At 44.2% G+C, this 13,296-nt stretch overlaps 1 protein-coding gene across 1 annotated transcript in view; it reads right to left on the bottom strand.

The window, feature by feature from the left end:
* Window positions 1-444: 444 nt before the first annotated feature.
* Rsrc1 (arginine and serine rich coiled-coil 1) overlaps window positions 445-13,296 on the bottom strand; it is a 252,904-nt gene continuing 240,052 nt past the window's right edge. Inside the window, exons 9-11 of the mRNA XM_070022829.1 lie at window positions 4,155-4,261; window positions 1,863-2,015; window positions 445-1,109 (exon numbers count right to left, since the gene is read on the bottom strand). Of these exons, the coding sequence (XP_069878930.1) occupies window positions 1,017-1,109; window positions 1,863-2,015; window positions 4,155-4,261 (353 nt within the window). The 3' untranslated portion in view covers window positions 445-1,016. The remainder of the gene's footprint in view (window positions 1,110-1,862; window positions 2,016-4,154; window positions 4,262-13,296) is intronic.

A 13,296-nucleotide genomic window follows, 5' to 3' on the forward strand; every position in this document is an offset into this window, starting at 1 on the left:
TGTGATTTGGATACAAAGTTCCCTTCCCTAATCATTCTGTGTGGAAGGCTTGGCACCAGCTGGTGGTGCTGTTTAGTGAGAGCTGATTGGACTATGGAGATGCTAATAGAGTCAGTGGATTAGCCCACTGATGAGTTCACAGTTGATTGGCAGCCAGGAGGCGGGGCCTGGTAGAGGAAGTAGGTCAGTGGGGCAGGCTTTGAAGGGTGAATCTTAACCTGGCTCTGCTGGTCTTTCTCTGCTTCCTGGCAGCCATGATTTTCTGTTTGCCCTAGGCCTAAACAAGATGGAGCCACGTTAGTTGGCTCTGGCGCAAGGAGCCAAAACAAACCTTTGCCCTTTTACATGATGTCTGGTGTTCTCTCATACCTACACAGAGTGACTTCTGTCGCAGGCTGGGATCAGCTTAGTACATCCAAAGGATACCTACAAGAAGCTAATCTCTAGGTGAAAACTGCATTTATTTAATTCTCAAGATTTTTAACAACAAATATGTTACTCCTTTAACATGCTCATTTGGCTGATACAGTGCTTTTATTGTGCTGAAACATTTTCAAACAGGTGAGAGAAAGGACTCAAATGCATTTTCACAGCACATGGGAGATGAAATCTCAGATGCGCAGAAAATAATTTGATTCTTTTATGTGCACAGTTAATCAATAAGGAGTCAAAAGCTTGACGTTTTCCAATAGTACAGGGAAACACTACTGAGTACCATTTATTAACACTGAACTTTTTATGATGAGCACTGTTAGCAGTATAACATCTGCACGTATTCTTAAATTTCATACTACTTTTGTTAGATTTGACTCTGTTCAAATCAACAAATATTCATACCTACATGAGGGAAGAAGGACATGAAGTCACCTTTTCATATTTTCATGTAAGTTCTTTTTATGTGCAAAAGTTGTACTGGGATTTAAAAACCCAATGCCATTTAACCATAAGCAATGTCACTGTTAACCATAAGCAATGTCACTTCAACATAAGCAATGTCACTGTTAACCACATTGTTTTTAGGCTACAGGACTTCCCATTAGTCTTTCTTGTCGAAGGGCAATCAATCTTTTGAACCACTTTTCCTCAGCTTCAGCTTTCTCAATAAACAACTGGAATAAAACAGAAGAAAAACGTTATTGTGGACCAATAGCTGGGAGTTGACATAGTATAACGCAAGTCATCTTTATAGAGTACATCTCTCAAGATCTTAATTGCAGGCCATCTGTCAAGTGTTAATAATGCTCTTGGAGTGAAAAGACTAACACAGACACCATTGGGGGGGCTGGGGCGCGTGGCTCAAATGCCTGAGGACCTGGGTTCAAACCCTACTACAACAAAAAGAGACCAACACACATAAAAGGGTAGCGCTATTAGTGAACAGTTTTGTACTCTGTATTTTGAGTTCATTTTCTACATCTTTCTGGGAGAAACAGTACAATTATACTATTACTAAAGAGAGCAAAATATATTAATGATATGCTAAAAGCAAAGTAAGAGCTAACATTAGAATTGGGGACAGGATTTTTTTTTTCCTTCTCTTTGTCTTTTTTTGTTGTTGTTGTTGCCAGTACTGGGGCTTGAACTCAGGGCCTTGGTGCTCTTGCTTGCTTTTTTTTTCCACTCAAGATTGGCTCTCTACCACTTGAGCTACAACTTTAGTTCCACTGGCTATTTTTCTTATACAGAATACTTCTAAAAGCCAGAAAACATGAGCTGGATCATCTTAACAGATTCAAATATATGTAACGAATTCTAAGGTCTAGAGGTCAATTGCCTATTTTTCTCCAGTGATCTTGGTGTCACACCAGAGGACCGGGATCGGGAAGAGTTTCAGTTGGGTGGACTCCAGTGGGGACTCTTACATTCGGATGAGCCAGAGAATTGTCGTCCTGGTACTTGATAGCGGTGGGGATGCTGCTGGGGTCCAGCTCCTTCCCGACACTGGGCAGCTCGGTAGCCGTGGCCGCTGGGCCTGCAGCTGGAGCTGCCTGCTTCACCTCACTGGGCTCCACGGCCTGAAACATACAACACAAGCTGCACTCACAAGGTTAACTGTGCTTCTGATGCCCCGTGGGAACTCTCCCATTCTTAGATTTTCATCTCAAAAAGTTCTGTGTTACTAAGAAACTGCCATTCCTTATACAAAATATAGCAATGCTGAAGCAATGGGTATCATTCTTTGTCATCAGATTTTCTTGAGAGGCTGGTGCTTCATCTACATGACAGGTAAGCATGGATTCTGCGCCTGGCCCCTGTGGTCCTGAGGCTGCATTGCTGGTAGGTGATGGAGCACCTGCAGGCACCCTTACGGAGTACGTGCTCTTGACTCTACACACTGTCTGGAGATGGGGGACACTTGTGAGGATGGAGGCTAGCAAAGAACCGTGTTTGTGAGAATCCTGTTTCTTTCTTATAGACATCGTAGGAAGTAGTCACTAAATCTGATTTGGCCGTTTTCTTATATTGTGGAGCCACAACCCCCTCTTTCTGGATTCAAATATTTGTACGTTTCCAGTACACTGGGCCCAGGAGGTTCTTGACCCTCAGTGATTTTCTGACAGTTCGTGAGACTGAGGGCATCTTAGGCAAGCATGTGTTCTACATGGGGAAACGGGACGCTCGCCTGTTCAGTGAAGACTCAGAGATGGATCTGACCCTGAGCCACACAGAGACAGAGTGCTAGATGCGCATCCCAGCCGTGCCGAGATAGAGAGGGGCCAGGACTCTGGCTGTACATGCTGAACTGCCTGCAGGAGACTTAGGGTGCTAGAGACATACCCCTATCTGGAAACAAGCGCAGACATTCTCATACACAGCCAAGCTCGCTCATTCGGTCTTAACCTACATGCAACATTTGTTTTCTTTAAGAAGTGCCTGTAAATGTTACTTAATAACAGATGATGACACCTTGTGGGGAGATTCACTGACTCCTTTTTATTTAAGGGAGGAGATTTCAAAAGTTTTGCCTTGACTAAGATGAACCTCCAGGGTGGGAGGCTCCAACTTCGGTTTGGGCCACACTGCCACCTGGCGGTTCGTCTGGGAACTCTAGTTTTCCTTGCATCTCCTGTAAAAGAACACAGGCCTGGGCTGTGCAGGGTGATTCAGGCCCCTGGTAAGCACAGGAGAGTCCTCTACCACATCCACAGACCTAGGGCTAAATAATTGATGTCGAGCTTATCTGAGACAGCAGTTTGAAAACACGCTACAACTTGGCTCCTAACGTTAATGAAGTATCAGGAGCTATCAGATTATCTACTCAGACAAGGGAAATTTGACTGCAGACTTAAACTAGTTAAATCAATGTGTTGCAGGAGACATAGTGTCTAGGATGTCATTGCTTAATCAGTGCAATTAACACAGCTGAGGAGAGACTGTACCAACTGAAGGGGGTGCGGCCTGGCCCAGCCTCTCCCGGGGGCTCACTGGCCACACAGAACTATCCAGAGGAGAAAATGTGGGAAATGGCTTATGGTGATCAGTCCCAGAGAGAGGTCATCCTCGCTCTAGCAGGAATGGCCCTCTGTCTCCCTCGATCTAGAAGAAGCTGTCCTCAGGATCATTGACTTCTCTTGGCTGAGTGATCTCCTGATAAATAATTCAGCATCGTGGGCATCCATATCCCAGCCTTCCACCGCAGCCACAGGGGCTGCAGCGTCAGGAGGGAACGGCACTTTCTAAGCTAATACGTCGTCCCTAGTTTTACATTTCAGGCAACTGTGAATTCCCTCCTCCTAGCCTGTCATCTTCTGGTCGTTTCCAAGGGTATTTACTAAAGAAAGCGAGTTGAGGCCCCTGTCACCATTTGGGCAGTAGTTGCCTCTTTCAAAGTCCTGCCTAAATTGTACCTGGACACGTTAACTCCAAAGAAGATGCACACCCCTGAGAAAAAGCTGCCGGTGCTCGTGTGGGGCCCATGCTCGTTACAGGACCAACAACGTGGCCACTGTGGTAGAATTAAAAATCAACATGACCCATTTGCACAGGGTAATTTTCCAGAGGTTATGCTTGAAGAGCATAACCTCTCATTTGTCTGTCTAGGAACATGCAGACACTCTCGTCCCTCGCCATCTACCTGCAGCCGCAGGGCTCCCATCTGTAGGAACTGCACTGGACAGCACCGGGCAGGAGGAAGCCAAGTCGTGCAGACCTACCTTCCGGACTTCTTTACTCGACCGGAACGACTGCTGAACGAAGGACTCGCTCTCAATAGCTTCGATTTCCTTCACTCTCTTCACCTGCTCCACCAGGGTGGCTTGGTCTGACAGAGAGGGGAGAAGGTCAGCAGATTTTGATGTGAGCTTGTGAACAACACTGCACTGAAGGAACGCTCTTTCTTTCTGTGAAGAACTTTAGCACACGTGAAGCATAAGTAGGTGGAGAGAAAGCATATCTGAGTTATTCTATAAGAAATGGCCGGGCTGCGAGGTAGCACTGGGATGTGGCTGAGAGCCGAGTCCTCCCCCGCAGCCCCTGCGAGAGGCGGCTGGGCTAGGAAAGGCGGGCGCTCTGGGGTCTCTGACATGGAAATACATACATGTACAAGGAATAAGAACATCACGCTCTCACCACTCACATTTCTACAATCATTAACTTACCGTTATTCTCATTTAATTTTGTCCATCACTATCTCAATCTTAGGAGTGGAAACCTGAAACATGTAAAAGTGAATCCTGAAGCCAGGCACCAGTGGCACACACCTGTAATCCTAGCTACCCAGGAGGCTGAGATCTGAGGATCCCAGTTCAAAAAACCAGCTTGTGTAGGAACTATGAGACTCTTTTCTCTCTAATTAACCACTAAAAAGCCCGAAGTGAAGCTGTGGCTTGAGTGGTAGAAAGTTAGCCTTAAGCACAAAACTCAGGAACTGTGCCCAGGTCCTGAGTTCAAGCCCCAGGACTGGCACATGCACAACAAAAAAAGTAAATCTCGGAAAGCTTGTCATGTTACCCGTAAATATTTTAGACGGCATCCTGACAGGTCGACAATAAAACCACTATATAGTGGAGATCTCACTTCTCACCTCCAACATTGCCACGTTCCTCAATGCCACTCAGGCAGTTCGTGCGTGATTTTCCCGCTTTGCTACAGAAGCTCCTCCCACAGCTGGTTCTGGGCAGAGCCAGGCGCATGCACCTGTCACCCTGCAGTGCAGCCGCTGCCCCTTTGTGGCCGTCATTCGTGAACCTGTCTGGGTTCGGGGTAGGGGGTGGGGGCTGTGGTGGCTTCCTCACTCTGGATTGGCTGATCTCAGCTCACGGGTCACGTGCATGCGTCTCTAGCCCTCCTCTGTTGCACTTGTGTTCAGTGTCTTTTGATCACATGTACCCCAGGTGCAATGTGTGCGCCTCTTCCATTCTGCCAGGACTCACTTCTGCGGCCAAGTGAACAGCCCTGACCTGAGGCCCAGGCGATGTCGGCTGACCCCCATGACGGCTCTGCACTCACTTTCATGGAATGGCTCTACCTCATTAGTGCTCCTTTCTCAGATGGGTTATTTCATCACAGGCTATGATTTCCCAATTCTTCTGTTCTTCACTTATTAGCTCCAATCTTCTATGATGAGGAACTTGCCATTGTTGGCTGTAGTGGTAAGTCAGTTTGTTTTGTTCTCTGTGGTTTAGAGATCACCACTGTGAACACTCACATTTACAGGCTTAGTGCACTTGGGTCCACTGTGTCTCTTCCTGGGTCGAGGCTCACATGGTCTGTTTTGAGCAGTCCCCACCTCAGGCTACCATCCCCAGAACAAGACACGATGCTCCAGATGCCCCCAAGACATGACACTCCAGATGACCCAAAACAAGACACGATGGCCCGGACGCCCCAAAGCAAGACACAATGCTCCAGATGCCCCAAAACAAGACACGATGCTCCGGACACACAAAACAAGACACGATGCTCCGGACGCCCCAAAACAAGACATGATGCTCTGGACGCCCCAAAACAAGACATGATGCTCCGGACACCACAAACAAGACATGATGCTCCAGATGCCCCAAAACAAGACCTGAACCTCCGTATTCCCCAAAACAAGACACGATGGCCCAGACACCCCAAAACAAGACACGATGCTCCAGAAGCCCCAAAACAAGATACGGTGCTCCAGATGCCCCAAAACAAGACACGATGCTCCGGACACACAAAACAAGACACGATGCTCTGGACACACAAAACAAGACACGATGCTCTGGACACACAAAACAAGACATGATGCTCCGGACACCACAAACAAGACACGATGCTCCAGATGCCCCAAAACAAGACATGATGCTCCGGACACCACAAACAAGACACGATGCTCCAGATGCCCCAAAACAAGACCCGAACCTCCGGATTCCCCAAAACAAGACACGATACTCCAGACACCCCAAAACAAGACACGATGGCCCAGACACCCCAAAACAAGACACGATGCTCCAAATGCCCCAAAACAAGACACGGTGCTCCAGATGCCCCAAAACAAGACACGGTGCTCCAGACACACAAAACAAGACACGATGCTCCCCATGCCCCAAAACAAGACACGATGCTCCGGACACACAAAACAAGACACGATGCTCCGGACACCCCAGAACAAGACACGGTGCTTTGGATGCCCCCAGAACAAGACACGGTGCTCCGGATGCCCCAAAACAAGACACGATGCTCCAGATGCCCCAAAACAAGACATGGCGTTCCAGATGCCCCAAAACAAGATACAGCACTCCGGATGCCCCAAAGCAAGACACAGCGCTCCAGATGCCCCAAAACAAGACATGATGCTCTGGACATGCCAGGCTGCTCCTCCCTGATGGACGATGAAGAGCCACTTCTCCAAAGAGCTCTACTTGTTCCAGGGGAAAGCGACAGGGGCACACCTGTGCACCAGGATGTGCCTCATCATTGTCTTTGGGTGGGTAAGAGAGGAAGCAGCCTCTTGTCAAAGAGAAAAATTAATATGACTTCATGCTGATGACTACCAGCCCTATTCCACATCACTGGATTTCTAACATCCTTCTTTATATTTGTGTGTCTTTTCTGTTACTCTAAAACTATTCATTTCAAAGAGAGAGGACAAGTTGACAAGGTGTATTAATGACTTTAACATTTTTCAGTCTTTATGACTTTATTATTCTGATGAACTGTTGGAACAGAATGCTCGAAAGTCAGTTGAAACCATTTTTATGTGCTTATGCCATTGAGTCATTTATGCAGCTAAGTTCTTTTGTGTGTATGGAGGGGTAGTAGGATTTGAACTCAGGGCCTGGCGCTTGCTGGTTAGATTTTTCTGCTCAGGTTGGCCTTGAACCACAGTCCTCTTGTTCTCAGCCTTCTGAGCAGCCAGGGTTGTAAGCACCCGGCATCTCAGTTCTTTATTGATTTTTAGGTCTTACTAATGGTAATTTTAAAATACTTAAATAGTTGAGGTCAAAAACTTCAACCTCATTATTGGGATCTAGATTCCCATCCCCCCATCCTATGTTTCTAGTTCTCCCTTCAATCCATAGGTAACTACTTTTAACATGTTTGGATTATCTTCCTATTGTTTATATATTTTTGAAAATAGAAGTGTACATATCCTCTTCTTGCCTATTACATAAAATCAGAATGTTATACAGTCCCATATGTAGCTTGAGTTAACATGTCTTCACGGTAACTTTACAGAACCTTAGTGACTTCTTTGCTCTGCTTTACAGCTGCCTCACAATCTATCTTACAGTTTTACACTGGCCTTTTTTTCTCCCAGTGCTCTGTGGATAGTTATTTCAAGTCTTTTGCTCTTACAGTCACTGTCTTAACAAGCAAACCACACACATATGTCATGTCATAGTTTTGTATTTTCTTTCCCACATGCTGGCTGGGCAGAAAAACTCTAACATGAGTCACAACTTTGCTGCTGACATTTTTCTCCACACGGACAGGACCCGTGGCTGCATGAACGCAGGCGCTGTGCCATTACGGGATGAGACTTCATGGGCAGTGGTGAGATGTACTTTCTTTGTTCTCTTTTTGTTGTTGTTGTTGGCCACGGGTCTTGAACTCTGGGCCTAGGCACTGTCCCTCAGCTCTTCAGCTCAAGGCGAGTGCTCTACCACTTTGAGCACAGCGCCACTTCTGGTTTTCTGGTGGTTAACTGGAAGTAAGAGTACCACGGATTTTCCTGCCTGGGCTGGCTTTGAACCACGATCCTCAGATCTCAGCCTCCTGAGTAGCTAGGATGACAGATGTGAGCCACTGGAGCTTGGTGGTGGCTAAGAAACATCTGTTTAAAAAGTTTAAAAAGAAGGTAGACAGATTTCCATCAAAGTAATTTTTATATCCTGGAAGTTCTAAGCTGAATGGGTGAATGCTGCTACAGAGATAAATAGAAGGACTGTGAAAAGAAATTTGATTCCATGAATTCAATAGAAATGAGGCGTTTCTTAAAGGTGTCTGGCCAATCTCAAATTTGTTTCCTCTCATGCAGGTCCCCGCTGACCTGGGAGAAGGCCCGTCCTGCGGCCAGACCCCCACCCCCCAGGGCTGTGCTGGGACTTTCCCGGGGAGCATGCAGGCGCTGCTGGGAGGGGCAGCAGCTCCAGCACTGCTGAAGGCTCTGGAAGGAGCCGGCTCCCCGCACAGCTGCCCTCCAGGCATTCATTATGCAGTGCGCTAACTGCGGATGCGAAATGAAACGAGAGCTTCTCTGTCCAGCTAATTTACTAAAATCCACACATCCCTGATCAGTGGATGTTTAGCACTGCGCATGGAAGGAACGTTAATAAAGCAGGGAAGGGCGTAATGGGCACCGTTCTACCTAACCCTGTCCGTACAGGCCCTAATTATCTCGCATTATTTCTCACTCAGGATGAGGTCTCATTCGTATCAACTGTAGGGCATCTTAGGTTTTTCTCTAACATATTCTCTCATTTGGATTTGCAAAAGCACATCATTAGTATTAAATGTCAGAGGTGAACTCACAGACAGTTTGGCTTTCCAATGCCGGTAGTGTTTGTAGCTTTAAATTTGGAAACACAACCAGCTCCTAATACAAATAAAAGTGTTATCACAGGAGCTGGCCAAAAGGCCAGCATGCTTATTAAAACAGCACTGTAGAAATTATAAAGGAAAGAAGGAGAAAGATGAGAGAAAACAGAACATCATCTTTGTGCTTTAAAAAATCACCTCAGGATTAACAAGGTGACAGGCCAGATAGGAGAAAGCCAGCTCTCCTGACTTACAATATGAAAATAAACCAACACAGCTTTTATCTTTCAATACCAGAGCTATGCTCTGGTTTGAGACAGTGATATTTAAATTAATGCTGGAAAGATTCATGGGAGATACACATTTTCAGCCTCATAATAGCTCAGCTCCGTATTTTCTGAAAGCAATGCAAAAGTATTTTAAATGGCATCATACTCAAAATTCCCAAATGTATTTTTTGAGCACATGCTGTCATTATAGGAAGCAGGATAAACTACCTCAATTACATGAAGTCCGCTGTTAAGCTGTACACGCCAATTGACTTTAAGGTTCAAATTTAAGGTGGGGAAAGGTGACTTATGACCGGCAATTTTATATGTTCACAAATGGTGACCTAGCATGGTCAGAAGAAAAAATAAAGAAACAAAGTTACCAGAGGATGAAATTTTACAGGTGCTTCACAAGATCACATTGCCAACAGGAAGGAAATGTATAGAATTGGCCAAAATGATCTGGTCTTCAATAAAAGAGCTGTATGTTTCATAGTGGAAAAACAAAAACAAAAACAAAACAATGGTACCAGAAAACTGTTACTAGGGGCTAAAAAGCCAACTCTAGCTCACTACATAAAAAATAATTTTGTTCCTTTGGTGATAAAAATAAAGTGTTGTATTAGTTATTGCAAACATTATAAAAATTGGGCTGTCCTGTTACACTTGATACTTCATGTTATGACATCTACAGAGTTTTCTTCTAGAATGTCATCAAATCTAGAAGATGACATTTTCTAGAATGTCATCAAATGTACATATTTGAAGTTACTAAATAATTATAGTGAAGTTCAATGTAAACTCGAGTACAAGACAAAAATTTAGCACGGCATTTGTAGATTGTAAACAAGCCCCATCTTCCCAAGAGCAATACTAGGCTGTAAACAGCAGGTGGCGCCATTGCTCAAGACGTATGTTGGGCTAAGGGCACTGAGTGCATGAGATTTTAAATACAGAGAAGGATCAACTTCAACCGCTTCCTTTTAAATATTAATATTTTATACATTTACTCAAAGTTAAAATGTATTTTATATTAAAGAGAATTTGGGTCAGTTGTCCCCAGTTATTGAGTTACTATGATACTGTTACAGGAAAAAAAATACTTATATACTATAGTACTGTTACAAATATGAATAATACAAGAGATTATGTTATTTTAGATTAAATTGACTCAAATAGTAGTCAAGAATGGAAACATCCATGAATTCTTTTATGGTATAGGACAGATGCTTAAAAATCAACCTCTGAAATGCAAAGCATGACAGAAAAAAGTCCTACTATTCAACGTATATCTTATGCAACTAGGCAAACTAGGGAGGGTGATTTGGGAGGGATTGGAGAATGGTGGAAGAGTGGCACTGAGCGCGATGCATGCTGCTGATACCCTGACCTGCTGCACTCGTAACTCCTTCCTACAACTTAGCGATGATAAAAATAATAATTTAAAAAATCCGGAAAACTTCACACGGAAAAACCTGCTGTTTAAGAAAAGAAAATGTATAGACAAACAAGATGTCTCTTAGGACTTGCATGGAACTTTTAAATTATTAAACAGTTCCTTACAGATGCAAATTTTAACAGGGAACTGTGACCAATATGGCTTCCTCCTTCCCTGCTGGGTTCTCCTGTCTGCTGCAAGAACAGGTCTGACTGCCAGTGTCCCAGCATGCACAGGACGCTGTGACCTCTTTAACTCAGGGAGGCGCCCTGGACCAACAGGCCGTCAAAACACACTGGTCAAGTAACTGGAAACTAAAGGACACCAAAGCAATCATTTAAAAGCAAAACATTGTGGGGTAAGTACGAAGTTTCAAGGTTTTCTGACGCTGGAAGCGGAATGTGTTTCAGTGGTTAGCTTTAAGGGCTCTGGGTTCCAGTCAGCCTGTCCCTGCATGTACAGGTAGTCAGCCTGTCTCTGTCTCTGCACGTACAGGCGTATAGGCTGCCATGGCCTTGGCAGATGTTTGAACTGTGCTGGTTTCAGCTTTCTCATCTGCACCATGAGACAACGAATAACTTCAATATCACAGAACGGCTGACAGACTCCCCTCCCCTGCTCTCCTTCCTTCTCCTCTCCCTGCCCTCCTCTCCCCCTTTCAGGTCAGGGAGCACATTCAGCAGCCATAGTCTATACACAGGATTTAAAAACCCAAAGAGCGTGCCTTCCTGCACGGGGCGTCCTCGTGAGGGAGACCCATGGCGGTATCCAGCAGAGAGAGGAGGTGAAGCTGTGGGAGAATGGGAGGTCACGTGTGCACTCCGAGCAAGGCTGGGTGTCAGCCTGTTATCGCAGGTGCAGGGAGGCAGATAGGGGAGAGGGCTGGTTTGTGGCCAGCCTCGGCAAAGGAGTTAGTGAGGCCCCATCTCAACTAAGAAGCTGGGTGTGGTGATGTGCATCTATAACTTCAGGAGATACTGTGTGCATATCTACATATCTATACATCTACACACACACACACACACAATCTTGTCCTTATGGCATTATCTTGATCTAGATTATGGATGTATATTTTCAGACTTTCTTATATTTGGAAAATTAAAAAAATTGTCATATTCTGAAAACCTTTATCAATCAATACATTCTTTTAGAAAATCTAGCATTTTCTCCTTAACCCTGCAAACGACCAACATAGGACACTGTCACTTTAGTTGTTTCTAATTTACTGTGCAGCCTAAACACACACACACTAAATGCTTGCTCTAAACGTTAAGAAATCCAAGGAGTCAAGTCTACCTTAATGCATGGCAAAAAATAATCCACTAAGCTCCTACAAGTTTGCTTATTTTCATGAGGCAGAGAAGAAGAGCGTAAGAATTAAGCCAGCATTGAGGAATACCAGATTAATAGGTCTGAATACAGAATCTGCAGTGGCTGTGGGCTGTCTATTTGAATTCTGGAATTCTTGTTGACTCTAATTACCATTCTGTAGATGGAGAGCTGTGTGTGCCTCCACGTAACCACACACAGCCTGGCCGCCTGTCAGGAGGGCTGAAGACACATCTCAGGCACACCGCATTTGTCACCGTGGCTAATATCACAGATACGCAGCTCTTTTTTCTTAGCACACAAAAGCAAGATATGTAATTCAATGCTCAATTTACCCTTGTCTCACAGGAGATTTTTTCCCCGCTAATTGATAGAAATTAAGCCATTAATCAAGCCAGTAGCCATCATTCAAACCAGGGAAGATGAATACAAACTTTCATCATAACCACCTTCCCCATTTTAGTGTTCATTAGCATTAATTTTTAATGCAATTATGCTATTCTTTTACGCTGAGCTCATAAATTACTGCTCTTTTGTTGCTGGCTGGCCTTGTAAAATCCAAACTAATGCTTTGTGCTCTGATCTTAAAGGCAATTACCAGGTTCTTCTATCTTTTATATCTCTGTATCCTCAATAACCTTTAAACATAACGAGTGCCCATGACTGCCTAAGCCTGTTTTTCTAATGCCCTTATATAAATCTCTAGGAAGATATACATGTAGTCAATTATGGCTGTAATAAACATATATTGTCACATACATCACAAAACATAGGCATTAATATAAAAATAAAATCTCACAAATTCATCTCGACATTTAGGTCCAAATATAATGGTATCATCATATTTTTTCATGATAAAAATATAATTTCCCATTGTGCTAAAGTTTTCCTTTTTAATAAATTGGAGAAAGTAAGAATATTAATAGCGAGTGACTATATATACATTTGGAAGGGGAGAACAGGGACTAAACATAGGAAGAACAACTTTAAAATCTCGTAGTTCTTTTCCAGAATAACTGTGTAGTGTTATTTTATTTTTAGTTATTTTATTTACTTTTGCAGGGATGGCACTCACATCCAGGGCCTTGTACATGCCTGATATGGAGCTACGCCTTCGGCCCCAAATCTCTACTTTGTCTTTTCTACCTGTTTGAACTTGAAAGTCAACGAGCCAGAAATGAAGATTGACATGAGCAAAATAATCATTTATCCAAAAGCATGGGTCTAAGGGCATATAATTCCAGAACCTTCTATTTTGCAATATGGGAGCATGCAGTTATTAGAGGACAGTAAAATGAAAAGGCATACTTT

This window comes from Dipodomys merriami, unplaced genomic scaffold, assembly GCF_024711535.1.
Source record: "Dipodomys merriami isolate MVZ:Mamm:240054 unplaced genomic scaffold, mDipMer1.0.p SCAF_154, whole genome shotgun sequence".
Taxonomy (NCBI): Eukaryota; Metazoa; Chordata; class Mammalia; order Rodentia; family Heteromyidae; genus Dipodomys; species Dipodomys merriami.